The 23,537-nt window shown below is 39.2% G+C and overlaps 1 protein-coding gene across 4 annotated transcripts in view; it reads right to left on the minus strand.

Moving 5' to 3' along the window:
* Window positions 1-515: 515 nt before the first annotated feature.
* The window catches only part of ANKRD12 (ankyrin repeat domain 12), a 128,471-nt gene continuing 105,449 nt past the window's right edge, over window positions 516-23,537 (minus strand). For all 4 annotated transcript variants that reach the window (XM_050942090.1, XM_050942088.1, XM_050942089.1 and 1 more), the window contains 4 exons: window positions 12,136-12,234; window positions 4,629-4,772; window positions 2,226-2,321; window positions 516-1,831 (listed from right to left, as the gene is read on the minus strand). In XM_050942090.1, coding sequence (XP_050798047.1) covers window positions 1,646-1,831; window positions 2,226-2,321; window positions 4,629-4,772; window positions 12,136-12,234 — 525 coding nt within the window. In that variant the 3' untranslated portion in view covers window positions 516-1,645. The remainder of the gene's footprint in view (window positions 1,832-2,225; window positions 2,322-4,628; window positions 4,773-12,135; window positions 12,235-23,537) is intronic.

Here is a 23,537-nt window from a genome sequence, read left to right on the forward strand (position 1 = left end):
CATACTTATAACAGCTTTCCAACTAGCCAGTTTCTCTCAGATAAACTCTTTTTTAGAAGGCAATACCTTCAAATGTAATCTCAGTTGCAGATATCAGATCCAAAGTATTCTTGAATATTTCCCGCACTAGATAGTACAAAAATATTTTCACGACTATCTGTAACCTCCTACCAATAAAAACTTCATTACCCACACATTAGTAGTGCTAATGATTATAAAAAAAAAAGTGTTAAATGTCATAACACAGGGAAGTTTTTCTATAGTTGACTGTTATTTTTGCTCTCAACCCTTACATGACTATGATAATGATAAAAACTGACCTGATCATTAACTGTTCATAAACTACTGCAAAGGTGATCAGTATATATACATATATATACACACACACACACACATTTTCTCTCTGGACTCTTTCAACTATCAATTCTAAATCAATTCTTATCACATTTTAAAATATTTTTGTTAAATAGTATCTAAAGCTTCAAGATTTAATTTCAGTAAAAAAAATCCAAGCATTTGTTAACATGACCAATAAAATTTATTAAACATATTTACAACTATTTACATATCCTTCCATAGGTAAATATTAAAATAGACAATGTACAATTTAAGAATTTTCATTCAAAGGCATTTTGTTGGGAAAAAAATAGGCTCTATTGTGAGACCACCATATAAGAGCAAAAGGTGTTTTAGTTTAAACAAAAATATTTTTGTCATAGTAAGTCATAGGTAGGGCATTACAATAGCAGACTAATATGAAATGTGGTTTTGTAAATATTACAATTATTTAGGTATCAGTTACTGAAGTAAGGGAGTTAAGTTGAGTGAAGCATGCAACACCATTCAGTTTCAAATCTTTTACAGTTATGGTGATGAAACAAGCAGCTAAATCAAACACATGCCTTACTAAAAGAACTGCCAACCAGAAATACACTACACTTAATAAAAACTACAACTTTGGTCCAATAAAACATTAGACAAAACAGTTTTACAGTTAAAATATCTATTTTTGTACATGTTTTCAACATTAATTACAAGACTATTTACATTTTCACAATATGTATAAAATAAGTTATTTAAAAATGACAATATTACATCTTTTCCAAAAGAAAACTGTACAAATTTACAAATATAATAAAATGACCAGACTTTTTTCCTTCCAAATCTTGTATTTCTTCCACAGACTGTCATCGTTTTTCTATGGGAGTTCAACTGTTACTGAAGTTTCATAATACAAAGCTTTAAAGCAGGCTTTATTAAATATCAAATGCTTTTCAGTGGTTATGTAACTTGTTAACAACTTCCAGCGCTGTTAACTCACTGTATCTTGTCATCTTTTCAATGAATATCCTCTAAAATTGTAGTTAACTTTTAAAATATAAATAATGGCATTTACTGGGAAACTGCTTTTTGGAACTACCATCCAATATAATTGTCATTTATCACTAAATGAAACAGTATTTACTATCATCCATTTACCATATTTAACAAGCCTTTGTGAACTATTTATCTGAAAGAATACCTCAATTATTGGGCAAGGAGATATTCCACAGAATTAAGTGCTATACCTCAAGAGATGCATACATTTCTGCCCATTGCTGTCCATTTCTCTCAGGCTGTCTCCATTGAAAGAGACAGCCAGCTGTCATATAGGTGTCAATTCAAAATCATCATTAACATCAACAAGAGGAACATAAAACTCCTGAATTTCATAAATGCTGATAGATTTGTATGTAGCAGGATCAAGTTCTTGTAGTTTAAGCTGCCATTCCAGTCTCTGTACAGCATTTAAAGCTGCTGCTTCATGCTGTTGCCTCATCAAAAGGCATGTCTATTCAAAATGAAAAATTAGGTTAATGTTTTCAAATATTTAAAACAAACATTTTAAAAAGAAAATTGCATTTAAGTAACACCAGAGATCTTTAAAGGGAGCGTTAGAAAGCTGAAATACATATCTAATATAATATTTACTTGGCTTAATTATATATGGATAGTTAATTAAAAACTAACAAAAACACAGATTCTTCTACCAAATAATTTCTTTACATATCAACATAACAGTAAGCTGCTCAAGATTATGATTTTTTTCTTTTAAATGCGCCTTACATTACTATAATTTTATGGTATTGCACTCAAAAAAGTTTACCATGCTTATTCATCTCATCTTTGTAGTTTCATTTGTAGTCTAATTTTTTGACTTTGAAAGGACAAATGCAGATACATACCTTTAATTTGTCAAATTTATCATCTACATCTTGTAGCCATGACATGAACTGCCTTGCATTAAATCGATCCCTAACTGATGTTTTACTGTCATCCGCCTAGAGAAGAAACACATTAGAAACAGTTTTTCAAATAATGAAGTAATGCAAGTTGTTAATCATTACTTACTCCTGTTACAATACTGGAGAACAAGGGGTTAAAAAGAAGTTCTGGGCCCAGATGGCCCTGTCCTGCTATACCTGCAAAGTCTGCACAAGCATGAGGTGGAGTTTAAAAAGGGAAGCAGACTGTAGAAGAGAGCAGACCTCTGCTCTGAGCAAGTATGGCTGAGGAACTCTTGTTGCTGGAGACATGGCAACACAGCCCTGACAAAGCCTGCAAAGAACAGACTGGTGACTGATTACAAAAGGCCAGAAACTTTATTTGTGGTTCTTAAATTTACCCCATGGGGAAAAAGGGGACTTAGGTAGGAAGTGATCTCGGGAGGCAGCTACTTAGCACCCCAAAGGGCAGAATTTAACTGCCCACCATTGGGCCCTGGATCAGACCAGGGGCTCCCCTACCAACTCCAAAAGATATGACAACAGGGATCTTTACCTCAGTGGAAAATCCACAATGGGAAGAACCGGGCTGATCAAGAACCCAGATCCCCAAGTCCCCAAACTAAGGTGAAAGCCCTGAAGCCCTTGCAGGTGCTGAAAGACTTCTCTGTGATTGGACAAAGTTATCTGCTGTACCAAGTATAACAATTATGGATACGAATCTCTGAAAAGTAAAAGATTTAAGTATGTCTTCCAAAATGTTATTTAGCTTATATACACTAAAATAAACCAACCACAACGTTGCTAAACTACTTGTTCTACTTAAAAAATGGCAGTAACCAAACAAAAGACATTGAACTGTCTTTCAGGCTTGGGGAAAGCAACAACAGCACTCAAAGGAACATTCAGCAATCTGAACTGATTGGCTGCAGAAGATATTCAAAAGTAGGACAAGAGAAAGATCCATATTACTTTTTACCCCATATGACAAAAACCCTTTGCAAAGATGTTCCACCTTAAAATGCCCATCATTCAATGCCGCAGTATTTTTCTTATAGCCACAGAGAAATCAAACTACTTCTATTATGAAAGGGGTCACAGCCATCAAAATGGAAGTCTGATCATATTTCCATTGTCATTCTTTGTTGGGACTGTTCATGGAAAGCTCATAATGTGTAAGCATATTCAGAATCACGATAGCAGCAACTTTAGTGTCATTCCACACATAATTAAATATGCAGAATAGTCTCAGAATTTACTGCTTATTTTTAAATGTTGTACATTGAGGATGACAGCTTGGGAAACCATAGTACGCTTTTACGAAGACAGTCATTTGGCAGTGTCGAAGATCTTCACATTTGCAACTATAAATTTTTATGACAAAGAGGAGTATATTTAATAGAATAAGGTATATAAACACTAAACAACTGAACAAAAACCAAAAGAAAAAACATCACCACAGTACTCCTTCAGTGAAAGACTATACTGCTATACTTCAAAAATTCCTCAGGGAACAAGCAGATATTTTACAGTACAAAACTGCCACACTCTTTCACCAGGTACTAGACTATTGAATAGTATTTTAAAGTATCACATGTCTCTTAAAACACTAAATGAAATTAAAACATTAAACACTCCACAAGTTTTTTTAATGTAAATATTGTTCAGATATATGCTTCTGCTTCATTTCTTATACCACACTGGAATCCCCCACCCCATCCCTTAAAAACAAAAAAATAACAAACAAACAAGACCCCCTAAAACTATGATAGCAACCATAATAGCAAATAATCTAAATAGATTATATGAAATACTGGATCAGGTCTTCTAGTCTATGATTCTAGTATCCTGCTCCAACAGTAATTATGGGAAGAAGGCAACAAGCCCCTATAATAAACCTAGTTAATTGTGCAATGCTGTCTAGGGAGAAGAAATCCCTCCTCAGCTGTGCAGGTGAATAGTTTATGCCCTAAAACATGAGATCTGATCTTTACCATGGTTTGTTTAACTACAAATATGGCTAATGACTTTAAAATTATTTGGTGAAATTTTACTGTTCGTTCATGAAAGTGAGGGATTTTCACTTTTCAGATAACTAATTATTGCCATACACAGGGCAGGAAGGTATTGTATGAGCTTCTCCACAAAGCTTTTCCAGTCAACATTTGTGCAAAATCGCACCACTATCCATGCTCCAGACACCCAGGAAGTCAAAGGAAGTTTTGCCATTGACTTCAGTGGTACCAGGATATTACCCAATATCCTCTCTCAAGTCAGACGTAAAAGTACTTATCAAAAAGATAAGTAATAGGAAAATCATCTAACTGGATGCTCTGAAATCCTAAAATAAAAGTCTCCTCTTACCTGCGAGTCCAGGGGCACATTATATACTTCAGCATCCAGCAGTACGGTGCAGGCACTGAATGGTAATGTCTGATTAGCTAAAGTTCTTGCAGCTCGATAATGGACACGCAGAACTTCTTGTTCGTTAGATACAATAAGTTTTTCCTAATTGGATAAAAATATTAACATATAGCTGAATATTTCATAAATTGTCATTTGAATTTACATTTGTAAAAATATTTGCATACCAAAATTCTTTTCAGGACTTTTTTTTTTTGTTTTTGAGGGCTTTAATGAGAAAATGCAACATTCTCCTATTTTTCTGCTTTGATAACATTTACATTCTGTCATTTTGAATGTCACCAGATTTCTAAAGAAAAATAAAATAACTTTTGTGAACTTTCATTCTAGAAATTTCATTAGAAACCTAAAGATGTGGCTCTACTTGATGATGCCACTGAATTACATTGAAACTTCTGAAAGTATAATTTAAAATCGAAGCAATATGCCCTATTGTAATAAATGGGATCCTCAATAATTTATGTTTTGTGAGGGCCTAAAAAAATGTTCTACTTTTAAAATTGTTTTTGACAGTACTTGCTCTCTGTTTTTAGGCTTGAACAATAAGGGTCCGAGTAAAATCTTTTATCGTTTAGTCTTGAGTACTCTCTTTCTATTTAATGACTAAGTTCAGAATTACCGTAATGTGGTCTGCTTGAATTTCAAATGTTTACCTCATCTGACTCAGATAATGAAAATAAACATGCGTCGGTCTGTACTGCTCTGTATTGTTATCGAGTAGAACCTGTGATCAGCATGGACGCATGTCTCCTGGAATGGTGGTTGAAGCATGAAGGGACATATGAATCTTTAGTATATCTGGCACATAAATATCTAGCGACGCCGGTTAAAACAGTGTAATGCGAACACCTGTTCTCACTTTCAGGTGACACTGTAAACAAGAAGCGGGCAGCATTATCTCCTGCAAATGTAAACAAGCTTGTTTGGCTGAGTGACTGGCTGAACAAGAAGTAGGACTGAGTGGACTTTCAGGCTCTAAAATTTTATATTGTTTTATTTTTGAATGCTGGGGGTTTTTATACATAATACTACATTTGTAAATTCAACTTTCATGATGAAGAGGTGCACTACAGTACTTGTATTAGATGAACTGAAAAATACTATTCCTTTGGTTCTTACAGTGAAAATACTTGTAATCAAAAATAAATATAAAGTGAGCACTGTACACTTTATTCTGTGTTGTAACTGAAATCAATACATTTGCAAATGTAGAAAACATCCAAAAATATTTAAATAAATGGTATGCTATTATTGTTTAACAGCGCAATTAATTGCAATTAAAATGTTTAATCGCTTGACAGCCCTAATTTAAAAACAATATAAAATGTAGTTACATTGGCTGTAATCAATGCGAGGACATAGACCCAGAAACATATTCCCCATTAAGCAAAGGTCTGCGTATAGAGAGAGATTTATTTTAAACACACTGTGCCTTGGAGGTCCACAAACTTTGATTCAGATGGACCAATGAGGAAAGAAAATTCCAAAGTTGAGGGCCCCTACCTTGAAAATGCCTTGCCAGTAGACTCCCAACCCTTTAAATATAGGGACTAAAGTATTGTAGTAATCCAAATAATTAATAATAATCTGACTTCAAATATTGTGGCACAGTAGAGAAACAGAGGCAATTCCTCAGATAACTAGGACTCTGATAAATAGGGCTTTACAGAGCAATATTAACATACTTAGGGCATCTGCAAGGAGCCAGTAAAGTCTTTGGAAAACACATTTTCCTTGCAGTTAAAACCACTAAGCATGCAGATAATTACATTCTACAAAAATCCATTGAAGACCACTCAGAAGCTGCATAGTTCCCTATGCAGCACATTATGGTAAATCTAGCTGGCTGAGTGGAACAAGAACCAACACTCAACTCAATGGCATTTCTCTCTTTGTTTGTGTCTATATGTGATAACTTTTGAACAGTGCATCTGACTAATTCCAAAATTTCAGTGAATGTTGTAGGCATCAATGGGCAGAACTCTATTGATTCTGGTGAAAACTGGAAAGCCAGAAGAGCTTGATTTCCATCTTTCAGGCCCACAGAGTGCCCATTTGGTGCTGCTGGCACCAGATTCCTTAAAGCTGCCTAATGCATCACAAAGCAGCAGCAGCTTAATATACTGCACTCTCTTACTGGCTGCACAGGTTGGACTACAAAAGCAACAAAGTGTTTTCAAAGTGCCAGAGATGTTCGTACCAACAATGCAGAACTGCTTCTGGCAAGAAAGAAAACAGTCTCAGACTCATTTGAACATTTAAGTCCCACAGAGCACACCAGGGATTGTTTGCAGGAAACTGACAGAAGTCTCTCCCAAGAGAAATGAGCTCTTGGGAGAGATGTGAAGGAAGAGCAGGATGTCACATGATATGGGAAGGAGGCAAGACTGTTTCATGAAGAAAGATGGGGAAGGGCATACAATGGGGTGATAAGCAGGGAGGCTTGGGTGAATGCAGATGAGATGGAGGCAGGAGTCGAGCTGGGCAGGGCACTGCAGGTGAGAAGTTTGATCTTCATGCAGCAGGCACAGGGAGTGCAGCGTAGAGATCTGAAGAACTGATTGACATAAGCAGAGCATCAGGGGAGGAAGGTGATTTTAGGAGTAGCACTTTGGCTGAGCTGAGGGGAAGTAAGGAGAGAGGCAGTGAGGTCAGAGAGGAGTCAGCAGCAGTAAAGGGAGATGACCAAGGTCGGAATCCAGGTATGTGTGTGTGGATAGGTGGGGGGGCATGGGGACGGAGAACCGAGAGGATTCAATGGCAACCTGAGTTTGGGTGGAGGCAATGTGGGGGAGTAAAAGGCAATATGGAGTTTGTAAGCCTGAGTGGTGGTGAAGTCAGGGACAGAATGGGGAGATCTGCAGAAACTGACTGCAATGAATCTTATGTTCTTCTGTCCCATGTAGGCCAAAGGGGATGAGAATTGAATTCCCTCAGACCTATAAAGTACTCTAAGATCCTCAGATGGCAGTGCTCTAGGAGGGCTGGGTATTTGCATTCAGGAGTAGAGTCTGTGTTCCTACCCCTTCCCCTTCCCACCACCTGCGAACAACAGACAATTCTACTGAATCCTTAACAATCACATAAGCTTCAGGTTGAAGGGTTGTGGCACCATGCAGCCAATCAATTCCAAAATTTCAGGGAATATTTTATGCATCAATGTGCAAAACCTTATTGATTTTGGTGAAAACTGGAACACTGGAGAAACCTGATTTCCACTGCTATGAGAGGAAAATCACCAGTGTGTCTATTTGGTGCTGCAGGAAATAGAATTTCTTATATGCTTAATATGTTGTTCTCGCTGATTGAGTGTACAAGCTCAGCCTATGAAAGCAACAAAGCGTGCAACTCTCTAGTAAAAACGCAAGGAAAAGAGATGATGTTGCAAAAGCATGAGGCAGTTATGGGTACATAAGAACGGCCATAGTGGGTCAGACCAGTGGTCCAACCAGCCCAGTATCCTGTCTTCTGATATTAGCCAAAGCTAGATGCTTCAGAGGGAATGAACAGAACAGGCAGTCATCAAGTGGTCCATCCCCTGTTGTCCACTCCCAGCTTCTGGCAAATGCAGGCTAGGGACACTCAGAGCATGGGGTACATCCCTGATCATCCTCGCTAATAGCCACTGATGGACCTATCCTCCATGAACTTATCTAGTTCTTTTTTTAACCCAGTTATAGTTTTGGCCTTTACAACATCCCCGGCAACAAGTCCCACAGGTTGACTGTGTTTAGTGTGAAGAAGTACTTCACTATTGTTTGTTTTAAACCTGCTGCCTATTAATTTCATTGGGTGAAAGCTGGTTCTTGTATAATGTGAAGGAGTAACCCACTGGTTCTCAACCTGTGGTGCGCATACCCAACTATGTCTAAGGAGTCATTTAAAAAATGGACTGAACAGAATTCAACTGACAATAGATTTCCGAAGGGGTCTGCACCTCCACTGAAAATTTCCAAAGGGGTCCTCAAATGAAAAATGGTTGAAAACCACTGGAATAAATAACAATTTGTTATTCACTTGCTCCACACCATTCATGATTTTATAGACTGCTATTATATCCTCCTCTTAGTCCTCTCTTTTCCAAGATGACAAGTCCCTGTCTTTTTAATCTTCTCTCATATGGAAGCTGTTCCATACCCCTAAACATTTTTTGTTGTCCTTTTCTGTAACTTTTCTAATTCTAATGTATCGTTTTTGAGATGGGGTGACCAGAACTGCACACTGAATTCAAAGTATGGGCAAACCACGGATTTATATAGAGGCATTATTATATTCTCTGTCTTATTATCTATCCCTTTCCTAATGGTTCCCAACATTCTGTTAGCTTTTTTGACTGCCACTGCACACTAAGCGGATGTTTTCAAAGAATTATCCACAGTGATTCCAAGATCTCTTTCCTAAGTGGTAACAGCTAATTTAGACCCCATCAGTTTGTACATATAGTTGGGATTATGTTTTCCACTATGCATTACTTTGCATTTATCAACATTGAATTTAATCTGGCATTTTGTTGCCCAGTCACTCAGTTTTGTGAGATCCCTTTGCAACCTTTTGCAGTCTGCTTTGGACTTAACTATCTTGAGTAATTTTATATTATCTGCAAATGTTGCCACATCACTTTTACCCCTTATTCCAGATCATTTATAAATATGCTGAACAGCACTGATACCAGTACGGACCCCTGGGGGACACCATTATTTACCTCTCTCCATCCTGAAAACTGATTCTGTATTCCTACCCTTTATTTTCTGTCTTTCAACCAGTTACTGATCCACAAGAGGACCTTCCCTCTTATCCCATGAATGCTTACTTTGCTTAAGAGCCTTTTGTGAGGGACTTTGTCAAAGGCCTTCTGAAAGTCTAAGTACATTATATCCACTAGATCATCCTTGTCCATGTTTGTTAACCCAAACAGCTAGTTGCAACAGTGTCTTGCAAAGCAAGATGCAATAAACTCCCTAAAGAACATGGAGAAGATTGGAAAAACCACTCTAAATTGCTTCTGCAGTTTCATGAAGTCTGAGACAAAGACTAAAAATCATTTTACTCACTCCAAGAATTATAATAGATTGGTCAGGCATGATTTGCCTTTACAAAAGCCACACTAATGCCTCCAACAGATTGTGTTCATCTGTGTGTCTGATAATTCTGTTCTTTACTATAGTTTCAACTAATTTGCCTAGTACTGAAGTTAAAACTTCCCAGCCTGTAATTGCCAGGATTGTGTCTGGAACCTTTTACAAGTATTTAAAACATTAGCTATCCTATAGTCATCTAGTACAGAAGCTGATTTAAATGACAGGTTACATGCCACTTAGTAGTTCTTCAATTTCATATCTGAGTTCCTTCAGAACTCTTTGGTGAATACCATCTGGTCTTAGTGATTTATTAATGTTTAAATTTATCATTTGTTCCAAAACCTCCTCTACTGACACCCCAATCCGGGACAGTTCTCAGATTTGTCACCTAAAAAGAATGGCTCTGGTGTACGCAATCTCCCTCTTATCCTCTGCAGTGAAGACAAGCAAAGTATTAATTTAGTTTCTCCGCTATGGCCTTATCTTCCTGGAGTGCTCCTTTAGCACCTCGATTGTCCAGTGGCCCCACTGATTGTTTAGCAGGCTTCCTGCTTCTGATGAACTTGCACTTTTTTTTTTTTTTTTGGCTTTTAGTTTTTGGTACTAAAAGAGCAGAATGCTCTCATATGTAACTTGTTTTAAGACCCCACAAAGCCCAGGGCTGGCCCTGATCTACATAACAATGCATTATATTTCCACTCAGCCAGTGATCAAAATAACTAAAATGTGCAAATTAAATATATACAGAATTCGGTAGAACATCTGAGAAGACAGAATTTTTTGTGTGTGCTAAGTAAAAGGCATTTTTTTTCATTAGGTATAAAGACTCAGGAGGCCATGATCCTGTATTGTGTAGCTCATAGCAGACTGCTGCATTTGCAGAAAGCTTCATTGAACTCTGTATTGGTACAGAAGTCTACTTCTATGACATACAAGGCAGGATCAGAACCCAAAATAACATTAAAGTAGAATCACAACTGAATTAATTATTGTACTTTCCTCAAAGTAAAATTATTTAGAAGTTCTATTTATGGACCCAAATATCCCTAGAATTCAAGCAGCTTAAAAAAAAAAATCTGCTATAAAGTGAATGAGGCAAGAGGAAACCAAGAGTCAAAGGAAAAGAAGAGTGGATTTGTAAATAGACAATCTGAACAAGGAACAGCCAATATTGTGGAGAAATAATAGCCTCTCCCTGAAGTTGCAAGCAGTTTTCCATTCAAAGGAAGGTTCTGGCCCACCTCTACATTGTCCAAAATAGGTCCTTTGTGCTCGAAGTTTCATATATTGTCTTCGATAAAGATACCAATCTTAGAAAAAAATACTGTTTTTCACTTTCGGAAAATTCTAGTGCTTTTTCTCAGGTTATCTTAAAAGCAATTTGACCTAGCAACTTCACATGTTTCATTCAAGAATACTTGTACACTAGATCACAAGGGTCTAAAGGAGGAAAAAATGGGTAAAAATGCCCTAAATCAAAATTCTGGGTTAATGTACTCATTCCTGATGGACAGTTAAACGCCTCAGACTCTTTGATTTTCTTGGTATAACCTGTTGGATTAAAAGACTTTAAAGCATCCCCAGACTTTTCCTTCCTAAAGTGTGCAGATTTCTTAAAGCCCATAGCCCCAAAAAATGCATTGAAATAAACATTTAAAGAATATACATTCACAGATAGATGGTCTTTTCCATTTCTAACTTCCACAAAGTCTGCACGTGTAGCCATAAAAAAAAATGTTGGTGAAATTCTAACAAGCAGGAGACCAAAACATGTTAGTTAACATTTGTAATCTAGGATATATCTTTAAACTGAATAAAACTCTAGTTGGGAATTATTACACCACGACTCAGACCCAGTTTTATTATTTTTATTAACTAACAAAACATACATAAATTGTATTATTTCCTTAACAGAGTACAAAACAGCCAAGTAAACCAAGTATATGCCAGTTGCAATATTTACTAGAAGTACTGGCATTCAAAAAATGTCTCTCTCTTGGTTTCCCACATGGAAACCGCTATTTGGACAACTGAGCAAATTTTCATTGCAATAAGCAGCAAGTTGCAGCACGTTCTCATGTTAGTATATAAAGGACTGTTGTGTATATTACCTCATGTACAGTACTGAAATTATACTGTGTTAATTCTAGTTTGATCTGCAGTATGAATGTGTACAACATTTCTCTGATTTGTAAAACAGCAGTGTAAGGAATTTACTTCTAAAAGCAATGTTAATTTAAGTAATATATATATATATATATATATAATATTACTTAAATTATTTATTATACATACACACACACACTAGATTAAATGTATATATATAGAAAGTTTAAAATAGAGAAATGAACATTTTTCTGTATTCTTACCCTTTCAATACTGTGCTGTAAACGCAATTTCATCCTTACAACTTCCTGTTGTCTAAAAAGTTCTTTAAGTGGATCTGTCAGTGATGGTGGTGGTGTAATCTAGGAAAAAATTGTTACAAATTTAAATTTAACATGTAGAGTTTACCTGGACTGGCTTTATAATTGCAAACATGCATTTTAAAAAAAAGCACAAACAGAATATTTTTCACTGGAAAAGTATATCATCCAGCCCCAGGAACGTAACTGAATTCACAGATTTTTGTTGTAATCTATTAATTACACCACTGTCTACCCATTTATTAAATCACAGAATTAAAGATTAATTTTTAAAAAAGTCAAAATCTGTCCATCTGTGATTAAGTGCAGTTTAAAACAACTATAAAGAGTTCTAAAGGAAAGTAAATTATTTAAACATTATTTGTTATGTGTAGACAGTACCTTCAGGACTGTATAAGACACACAAAAGAAGAAAGTCCCTAGCCCAAGGATCTTGCAATTAGAACACACAAATGAGACATAATGCACTTGAAAGTCCAAAGGAAGTATTTATAGAAGTGGTATTGATTTTGAATAATGGGTAGATGACCTCATTTTTTAAGTCCCACTCCTAGATAGCAAAACATTCAGATATATTTCCACGTGTGCTGTTTTGTAATACTATTAGTTTGAGGGCACCTGCACATGTTTATATGGGAAGCTTCAGATTTAAATGAAGGAAATAAGTATTATATTGTTAACTAGACTGTACAACAAAACACTGTAAACATAATTCTTTGTGGTCATGATAGTAACCAGACAGCAAAATTAGAGTTGTCTGAGAGGTTATCAGAACCCTGAAATGTTTAAAAACTCTGTCCAAAGTGTTCTTGTTTTATATATATACTGCATTTCCATATTTTTATTCTTTACCTAGCTTCTTGCCAACAGTGCAGAATATTTCATAACTATTTGATAAATAGAACAACAAACTGCTTTGGATGGACTCCTCAAAACTAGCTGAAATATTGTTTGCCATAACTGGTGTCTAGATAGCACAGCAGAAATACATTTATAGATGAATAGTAATATCATCCACTGTATATAAAACTAACAAACTGATCTAATATCACACGTTGCTATTGATATGTGTGTGGCTACTCTGGAATACAAGGTATTATACCTACCTCACACTAAGCACGTTACATTAAGGATATTTTTGGCATTGTGAAAGAGTGATGTATCTATAAAGATTTATTTAATGACTGATATCCTGAAATAATTTTTACCATAGAATATGAAAATGAAGGCAGTCTCTTTTAGAAGTAGGGTTTATCATGGTAATGAACAAATCCCTTTTACTACTTCATATAAATATATATATACTGCCTGAAAGACATATACTGCTAACATTATGTATCTACTTTTTATGAAAAAGCATTTGGTCTCTGGACAGTTGAACAAAACATACAGCATTTGTAATTATGTTCAACTCATAGACACATTTTTAAATAGGCTTAATGCATATCTCATAGCTGTGGCTCTCTCTTTTAATTATAAAAGGGGTAAAGGAGATCTTAAATCCTGCTTAACAAACAAGGGAAATTCCAGACACTCAAAATTATATTCTCTAACATGCCAAGAATCTCACAGTAAATATAGTGAATTTTTAAACTCCCCAGTATAGTCTGGCTTTACAATCTAAGATACTATAAATAAGTACACCAAGGCATTCATGGAGGTATTTAAAAAAAAAAGAAGTGTTTTTTCTCATTATAGTAGCATACACAAAGACCCAAGAACTGGAACTATTCTATATGGTTGATACAGAACAGTTACTTACCCAACAATAATTGTGGTTCTTCAAGATGTAGTCAGCGTGGATCTTACTATAGGGGCACTTGTACCTCATGCACATGATATCGGATCCTTTTGAGTAGCAGAATCTATCAGGCCACACATGGGCACTCTGCCTCCTCGCTCTCCTGTGCAAGGGTATAAAAGGCAGAAAGGCTGCGAGTTTCCCTCAGTTCTCTTATAATTCAAAGACTGTCAGCTGAGAACTCCAAAAGTGGGGATGGAGGGCAGGTCACAGGATCTATGCTGACAAAACATGAAGAATCAGTTACTACAGGGTAAGTAACTATTCTTTCTTCAAGTATGTGTAAGCGTGGATCCACTGTAGGTGACTTACAAGCAGTATCCCCTCAGGATGGTGGTAATGAGGAGTTTGAACTGAATTCTGTCAAAAGATTGAAGGACTGCTGTCTGGAATTTGTACCTGATCTAGCGGCTAAGTACAATGCATAATGTTTGACATGTTACTCCACATCACCACTTTGCAGATTTTAGCATATTTTTAAAGCAGACAGAGAATGTTGCTTGAGCTGTCGTGGAGTGTCTCTTTAGGTTCAGTGGGATACGTACACTGGCCAACTGCTAACATATGATATATTGTTTATCTACAGTACTTATATATTCTCTGTGAGGAGATGGCCTGACCTTTAGAATAGCCATCAGAGATAAATGAGAAGCCAGTCTGAACAGTTTGGTTCAGACAGTATAATAAAATAAGGCTATGGAAACATCCAGAGTATATAACTTCTCTCCTGGTATGGAGTGGGGCTTTGGGAACATGACCGTTAATCAGCTGATTCAGGTAGAATTCTGAGACCTTGGGGATGAATTTACAGTGAGGTTTCAGTATCACTTTGTTCCTATGAAATGCTGCGTAAGGAGGTTCAGTCAATAGTGATTGAGGTTCACTCACTCTCCTGGCCAAGTTGATGGCAACTAGAAAGGCTGTCTTTGGAGTGAGATGATATAAGGCGCATTCTGAAAGGAGGTTTGAAGGGAGCCTCCATAAGCCTTGGAAGGATGATACTGTGGTCCCAGTAGGAGGAGGTTCTCTGACCTGATACTGTCAGGTGAGAGGATGACTATACAGGCGGATAACACTCTGAGACTGCTGTAAGGTGAACCTTAATGAATCTGAATAAAAGGCCAGGATGTTTTAAGTACAATAAGCATTCAAGGATCTTCAGTATCATAGTCTGCACTAGGCCCAGGCTATGTTAAGCTGTCCATACAGAGAATCTCTTCCATTTTAATAAGTCTTTCTGCTCTGTATCAGGATCCCTTGGACCTGTGGGGAATAGTTTCTGTCCGTGAGTCTCACCCAACCAAAATCCATGTGCCTTCAGATGCAGTGACTTTAGGTCTTGATAGAGTATCTGACTGTGGTGTTGTGAAATCACATCTAGGCAGTCTGAGAGCTGGATAGGTAGTTGAACAGACAACTTTAGCAGCTCAGTCAAGTAAGACTGCCATGGCCAGTCGGGAGCTACGAGGATGATCATGGCGCTGACTCATTTCATTTTAAATATTACTCTGGGGATCAGTGGAATCAGCAGAAAGAGATATAGGAGGTCTTGATTCCATTACAGAAGGAAGGTGCCTAGTAGTTGTCTCAGGCTCATGACCCCCCAGGGACAAAAGTTCAGATACTCGGCATCCCTGGTGGCAAAACAGGCCTATCACAGGAGCCCCCCAAGGATGGAAGATTGGCTCTATGATGGAATCCACAGGGAGCAATTGTCATTTGTAACAGATTATCTGCCAGGAAGTCCTCCAGATTGTTACTAAGTTCTGGGAGGTGAAGAGCCATTGGAGTTATCCCATGTTGGTGGCATCATGTCCAGAGCTTGATAGCTAGAAGGGTGATGAGCAAGTGCCTCCCTGCTTGAATACACAGTGCATTGTACATGTTTTGACATCAGGATCTGCACCATGGAATTTTGAAGAACAGGAAGGAATGCCATACAGATTAGCCTGATGGTTCTGAGTTCCAGGACATTTATGTGAAGTTTCGTATCTTTTCTGGACCAGGTACCTTGCACTTGGACCAGGTAGATGGTTCAGGTGGCCTCCCCAACCTGTCCCTGATGTGTCCATAATTAATGTCATTGTCAAGGAAAGGCCAGAGAATGGTGGTACTCCTTTTACAGTCTTGGATTCTCACTATTTATCTCAGTTTTGCAATTACTTGAGGTGGCACTAAGACCTTCTTGTTCATCTGATACCTTGCCAGGTAATACATTGACCTGAACTAGAGTTGTAAAAACTGCAGATGAAGTCTGGCAAATGATGTCACATAAATGCAGGCTCACCTATGGCCTAACAGCCCAACATAAGTCCATACTGTCTTAGTCAGGTTCGATTCCATCTTGAGTAATGGCAACTACAAAACCAGGAACCTGTCTTTGATCAGGTATGCCCTGAGCAATGTGGAGTCAATTCCAGCTCCTATAAACTCTATCTGTGATGAGATATGAGATCATTTTTTGAAGTTCACCAGGAGGCCTAGCTGGGAATATTTTAGGCACACCACCATCTCCTGCTGGGATGGAGTAGCCACTAATGACGATGTTTGTGTCCATTTGTCAGAAAGGGGCAAGGTGGTTCCTGAAGGTTGTGACAGGGTCTGGGACTGGCTCCACTGTAACTCCCGACACTAGAGTCAAACATTCTGCATCTTGAAGAGGATAATGATGGGAGCCTCCTGAAGCACCAAAGTCTTTTTCTTGGTGGGTACCTGGACTGTGAGTCCTACGAATAGGATGGTGTCCTTTCCCTCTTTTGGAATTGATATTTGTATGGCTTTATCACAGATTTACCAGGTTGGTGCTACGCCCCAGCCTTCAGTCTCCTGGGAGTAATCCCTTTACTGTGCCAGATTACCAGGGTCCATCCACACAGCCTCAATGATTCTGTGATTTGGCCTTTGGGCTCCAGCACCCCCAGAGAGCTCCTACAGCAAATCCACCTTCTGAGGGAGCAATGCAACTGAGTAAGTATTGCAGTGACAGAGAACAGCCTTTTCGAAGCAAAGTAGCATTGATTAGTCAGTTGGAATACAGCATCAGAAAGTCATTAGATTAGCATTAAGTTAGGGAAAAGCCAGGTTTAAGACAGCACCCATATTGGTTGAAGCAATGGCTATGCCATGCCATGCCATGATTCTCTGAGGTCCATCTTCACTCTCTGTCCCTATATGTGAGTCTCTGATCGCTGCATGAACCTTAAAAGAGTCCCCATGACACTTCAAACCTTTGTTTCCAGTTGCAGTCTTTTTACTCAGCTTCCTTCAGAGAACTGAAGGAAGTAGCCTGCTCTTGGCTGTCCCATTCATTAAGTGTTAATGGACAAGTTCTTGGCTCTTCCATTGTCAATGTAGGGTCTTCCATTCACATCGTGTGTAGATTCCAGCAAGTCCTTGTTAATCTGGTTCCAATCCAGACATTTTACATAATTCAACCCCCATCCTTATCTCCCTTGTCCCAGGAAGGAGAACACCACCACCCCACCATGTTCCATCCAATGGGTGGCCATACAAAGTAGGTAGGTACCCTGAGTCTTATATACAAAATTCCAACATTTATCACAAGCTTTCAAAAGGAAGACAGTGTATAATTCTCTAATTATCTCAGAGTGGCTCTTGAATTTTTAGGCAAATGGTGCTCTTCATCTGTTCTGTTGCTAAAGAGTCCCATCTCTTCAAATGGCAGTCCTCGATGGTGAACTGTACCTCCTTGGAAAAGCGGCTGCTAGCATCCATGAGGTCAGTATCATGGCGACAGTTGTGGCCATTAATCTCATAGCTATATTGGATGCATCCATGGCCACTCATAATGCCTTTCTGTGACCATCTGGCCCTCTTTTTTTGTGTCTTTTAGTTCTTCCCTATTCTTCTGTGCAATCTTGGACAGAAAGGGTGTGACTCCTTCCCAGGTGAGGAAGTTAAATTTTGTGAACAGGGCCTGACTGCAAACTATCTGGAGCTGTAATGAGGCAACGGAATACACCTTGCACCTGAAGAGTTCTTGTTTAATTAGTGTCTTTTTTCCTTGGGGTGTCTTTTGTGGACCTGGATTTCTCTTGCACAATTGATAACACCAGAGTTCTTGGATTTGGTTAGAAATATAAATGTCTGAAAACCTTTAGAGGCACCTGAGTATCTCTTTCCACTTGTTTGGATGTGGGAGGAAGAGTGGCCTGAGACAATCAATCAGAGTGCCTTTACTGGCTTGAGTATACCCCTGTTGGTTGAGAGTGGAATCCTGGCAAGGCATATGGAGTTCAGTATTGTTGGGGCTGGTGTCACTGCCTCATCTGGCAACAATGATGATTCTTTGGGAGAGGACAGAGGTTCTTGCTGTTCCTCAAGCTGCTCACAGAAACTGATGTCCTGCTTCATCATGTGTGACATGACCAATGACACCACTTTACATCCCAGCCATGCTTAGGCTTAATGTTTCATTCAAAACTTGATGAACAGAGTTCTGGATTTGTCAGGAAAAACTGTGAAAGAGCCTTTGGATACTGCGTTATGCCCGCTCTACACACCCTTCACTTTTGTTGCTCTGTTTTTATGTTCTAGGGCTTCATCTGAACCAAGTGCACAGAAGGGAGCTGGTGACCTTCTAACAACCCAATTTCCCTTTCAAAATTCCTCCATTTTTCTACACCTCTTATTTCAGGGAGGTACCAGGCAATCATTGCAGTATAGCTGGTTAAATCTAAAGAAAAGTAGTATTTAACAAAATCTTCCAGTGCTGCAAGGCTACAACATGGCTACCCCTCTGACACTTGAAAGAGAGAGAGAACTCGCTTTTTTCCTTGATGTGTGAGAGGGGGATAAGCTCTGGGACATGCTCTCTAGTAAGGCCAATATGGCATGTTGTAAGGTTACTGGCCAGGTCAAGGCAGGTCACTGCAGTGCCATTCACATCTTGCTTGAGGGGAGGATCCTAACTGAGCAGCCTCTGGTATCCTCCTTAGGGTCACTTTCTGACGTGGGGGCGGGAGGAGGGTGTCTCTGCTTGATGTCAGCAAAATCTAGTGGATTGGAAGTATTCTCTCTCGAAAGACAGTACCTTAGAATAGTGTAGCCTCTGAGCCAGGATGTTTCAGCAAAGGACATCAGCTACTCCACTAGGATGTATCTCCAGACCCTGATGGGCTTGGCCATTAGTACTGATGTCAGTGTCAAGTTGTTACTCTTCTGTGTGCCATATCAGCAACCTGTGTTGCATTTCCAGTCTTAGAAGCAGTGGATGACTTGCAGGTTTTACCTCTGGAGGACTGGTGTTTATGCCCTCCTTGCAAGATTATCCCATGTGGTGTTTGGAGCCATGCTTATGTTCTGTCCTGTCCTGCCTCTCTGTTGCTTTTCAGTGCCAGGGCATAGGTATGAGATCTATCAGTCCTGAGGCTGGTGCCCAGGCTTTTGTCATCGGTATCAAGGCTGTCAGTGCCAATATTGTTGGCATCCTCACTGATGCATTTTTTCTCACCAGATCATGGTGCCTCCTTGAAGGCATGCTCAATAATGAGAATTTCTTTGGTTCTGATCCGGCAGTTATTGCTTCCTTAGGGTCGGAAGTGGTCCACATGGACTGTTTTAGCAGTAGTTTTTTTTTGAAGACCTGCACACCGAGCACCAGTCCAGGATGTGGCTTTCCCCTAATCAGAGTAGTCTTAGACTATGTCCGTCAGTAAGGGGGATGAGGCTGTCACGGGGGGGTAGGGTTTGAATCCTGACAGTTCTGAGTATGCCAGAAGGTATGGCAGTTAGCACAAAGTGCCTCATACTGCTCTACAGAGAACTTACTGGAAAGTTTTGCCTCTCTTTGGAAACATCAAATTTTGGGGTTTGTGAAATAGTAATAGTAGTTCTTATAAGATTTGTGAAAAAAATGAATTTTGAAGTTGTGAAGAAAGTACCACTCGCTGGGTTTTGTCTCATTGCCATGGGCAGTAAGAGGGAACTGAAGTAGGGTCGCAATTGCTCTGCCCTTTATGCCCTTTCATGGCAGCATGAGGAGGCACAGCCCCAGTCATACTACTCAAAAGGCTTTGATTTCACATGCATGAGGTGCACGTGCACCTACAGTGGGATCCACACTGACACAAACAAAATGAAGAATCTAGGCTGATTTTACTTGGAGTACTTCTTACTGTGAGGAATTTTCCATGCACTTCATGGACTATATACTTCTGGGATTCGGACTGGATTGTCTGCCTCCAGGGTAGTCAGTGTGAGTCTGGCTGAGTCTATCAGTTTTATTTGTTTTTGGTTTTTTTGCCAACAGCATATTATCTCCTTTTTCATTATACAGAAATGACTATAGCCCCAGTCTTATGTCAGACACTTTACTGAAAAATGAAGCAGAAGATCTTTTTAAAAAATATAAGTATCTTTTCTAATGGAGGAATAGTGACAGTTAGAGGCAAAGTAAACTTGCTTTGCCTACAGATATTTTTATTCAAGTTTATCCAGATATGCAAGTTCGCTCTTAAAATAAAATAAAAAAAATCAAAATGGACAAGTGTTCACATTATCTTGAACAACCTGAAGCTTTTACCTTTTTTAAACCCTCCCCCGCATTCACATACAATAAGCCCCCCCCATTCACATACAATATGTAATTTCACAGTAAAAATAAAAATAGACAGGAAAGAAAAATATCCTGAAACCAAATTTAAATAAATTCCCCACAGCATACATGACAACTCTGCCTCTGTGAAACTGATATTGCACATAGGAAAAAAATTATTTTTTCATACCACTAAGTACTGCTTTTTTAAAAAATGAATACTCAGCATAGTGACTTTCATACGAATAACTAAAAGGGAAGAAAAATGTTACTTCATCTAATATTTGTTAATAAATCTTCACTAGTCCACATTATCAGACTTCAGGTGCATTATAACTACACATAAAGACTTCTTAAGAAGAATGTTAAACAAACAGCAGGTGGCACCATAAAACTGTGAATTAAAACAACTTAATTATTCAAAACTCAGGTGACACTCTGCAACGGATTTCAATCACATAACTTTTTCTATTACAGTGGTTAGCTATGGTTTGACAACAGAACATCTGTTTTAAATAGCAACTGAAATCCCCCTCCCCCTGAGTAACAAAGAAATAAAGGATTAAATAAATATACACACTACAGACTATTTCCTCAGAACGCTTCAATGTCCTGCCTTTTCTTTTTTTTAAGAAAAAACCTTCCTTTTGTTGAGCACTGGATATGACTACATTTGGTGCCCAAAGACCACTCATAGGGTGGCGAGAGGATTGAGGCTGCTGCTGAGTTGTAAATTCATTCCCTCTGCAATGTTCCCAGGAGCTACAGGCCTAGGAAGAAAGATCTGAACCTGAGTCTCGGTAGTGATAAGAAAAACCCATCTTTCTTTTTTTCATGAATATATATCCTTTCAAGGTTTATCATGCATCCTCATTTGACTGGGTCCAGTCCAATTTTAAGTAACGTCATCTAGTGTGTAACCCAGGGCAGAGGAAACAAAACATGTTTCTCTCTTAAAACTCAGGGTGAAATCCTGGCAGCACTGGGCATGCCTACAAAGCATGCTAAATCCAGGGTCTGACTCATGTTTAAGCCCAAGCCCAGCTTCTGTTTACACAGAATAGTTTGACTCAGGCCAGGAACTCTCTCTGAACTCGGGCACTGCTGGGAGAGGCGGGTCAGAGACTGAGTCCCACTGTGATATGGATCAAAGCCCAGGCATTCTATAATGTTGACATAGTTCAAGTCCGGATTGCCAGACTCAAACAGGGAGAGTCCACCAATGCTATCCCACAATCCCTTGGGGCTGCGTTTCCTAGCCCTTCCATCCTAGTTGCTTCCCAGGAACCAGAACAACCTTCTGGTTCAAATGCAGCTGCTCAGCATGTCATCCTTCCATAAAGACTGCTCAGCTGGAAACATAGTTAACCCTCTTGCGTATTAGCATGGACAGCACTAAGAAGATTCACTGCATCCAGCATGCTGCTAGCTGGCCAGAGGAACACAGCCCTCTGGTGCCAAGTCAGCAAGATGTTCAGCTTCAGCAAGAGCACAAGAAATGGTTCATGCTTCCACTTGGGTCACAAGAAGGTTCTCCATTGGTCACCACATCCAGGGCTGGATTAACCTATCTCTGCACCCTGGCCTAGGCAAACATACACTTTTCCCAGCCTGGTATGCAGGGAGACTCTTGGGGAAGGGGGGGGTGGGCATGCTGGAGAGCGAGCCTGTCCTGCATCCACTCTGCATTGGCGGCTCCTCTTCCATGGGGCTGTGCTTGTCTACCCAGCTCCAGGCATTGCAACCTGGTGCCCAGGGTTGCAGTGTTGCTCACGTTTGGCACGGCTATAGGCTGCACCAGGTCTCAATGCCCAGAGAAGGGAATTGAGCCTACCCGCACAGGACAGACGCTGCCACTGTGGGGTGAGTGTGGGCAGCTAGCTCTCCAACCTCCTGGCCCTCCCTCTTGGGGCCTTGTCTCCATCACAGGCTGGGATTCGGTTTGTGGTGCCAAAGCTGAGGATGCATATATGTAATGGTGGGTTGCAAAGAAAGAAAAAATGCAGTTCATTGATTGCCTTAGTAAAAAGTTTGGGAAGTGCTGCCATAAGCTATAGGATGTTCGATGTGTCTGTCTCTGACCGACACACAGAGAAAATGTTGTTAAAAGTCCTCTGCAGACTGCGGTCCATCACACAAACTGTTATGAGGGTGAAAAGAGTTGACAGTGGTGGCTTCATGTTGATATATTTATAGATAATGTTAAAAACATCATAAAAATGAAAATAAGGTGTACTTCTAAATAGCATATATAGATTAATGTGAGGCAAAACTCAGATCAAAAGAGGTTATATATTTTTGCCTAAAGGGACCTTTAGTCTCAAAGAACTGTTTGGTGAATTATAACAACTATGTATGGTCTTGGGGAAAGACAGGTTTTGCATAAGAGCATTCAAGTCACCAGACTCCTGAGATGGAACAGAAGGCTCTTTATCCTCATCCTCCAGGTTCTTTGTCTATCCTTGCCTGATGAAAACTCATGTTCCTCAGAACTGGAAAAGGACTTAGGGAGGATGCCCAGGGAACAGCCCCTTTAAATCTGGAAGTTTTAAAAAAAAAGACAGGAAAATGTGCAGTGGGTGCGCAGTTGAGAAATTCTGACTATGACTTCATCTGGTCCCATGCTGTTGGAGACAGAGAGGGAGGAAAAAATGAATGCTAGTACAGCCTTAGAATCATAGAATATCAGGGTTGGAAGGGACTGCAGGAGGTCATCTAGTCCAACCTGCTGCTCAAAGCAGGACCAATCCCCAGACAGATTTTTGCCCCAGATCCCTAAATGGCCCCCTCAAGGATTGAACTCATAACCCTGGGTTTAGCAGGCTAATGCTCAAACCACTGAGCTTTCCCTCCCCCCCATTTTAATAAAGAGTGGGTCCATCCAGGGCCCTCGTTAGGCATACACAGCATACGCTGCTGCATAAGGCACCTGAAAATTTGGGGCACCCCTGGGTCTTAGTGTCCACCCACCCATCTCTTTCTATCCCT

The sequence above is a fragment of the Gopherus flavomarginatus genome, chromosome 2 (assembly GCF_025201925.1).
Source record: "Gopherus flavomarginatus isolate rGopFla2 chromosome 2, rGopFla2.mat.asm, whole genome shotgun sequence".
NCBI classification, from domain to species: domain Eukaryota; kingdom Metazoa; phylum Chordata; order Testudines; family Testudinidae; genus Gopherus; species Gopherus flavomarginatus.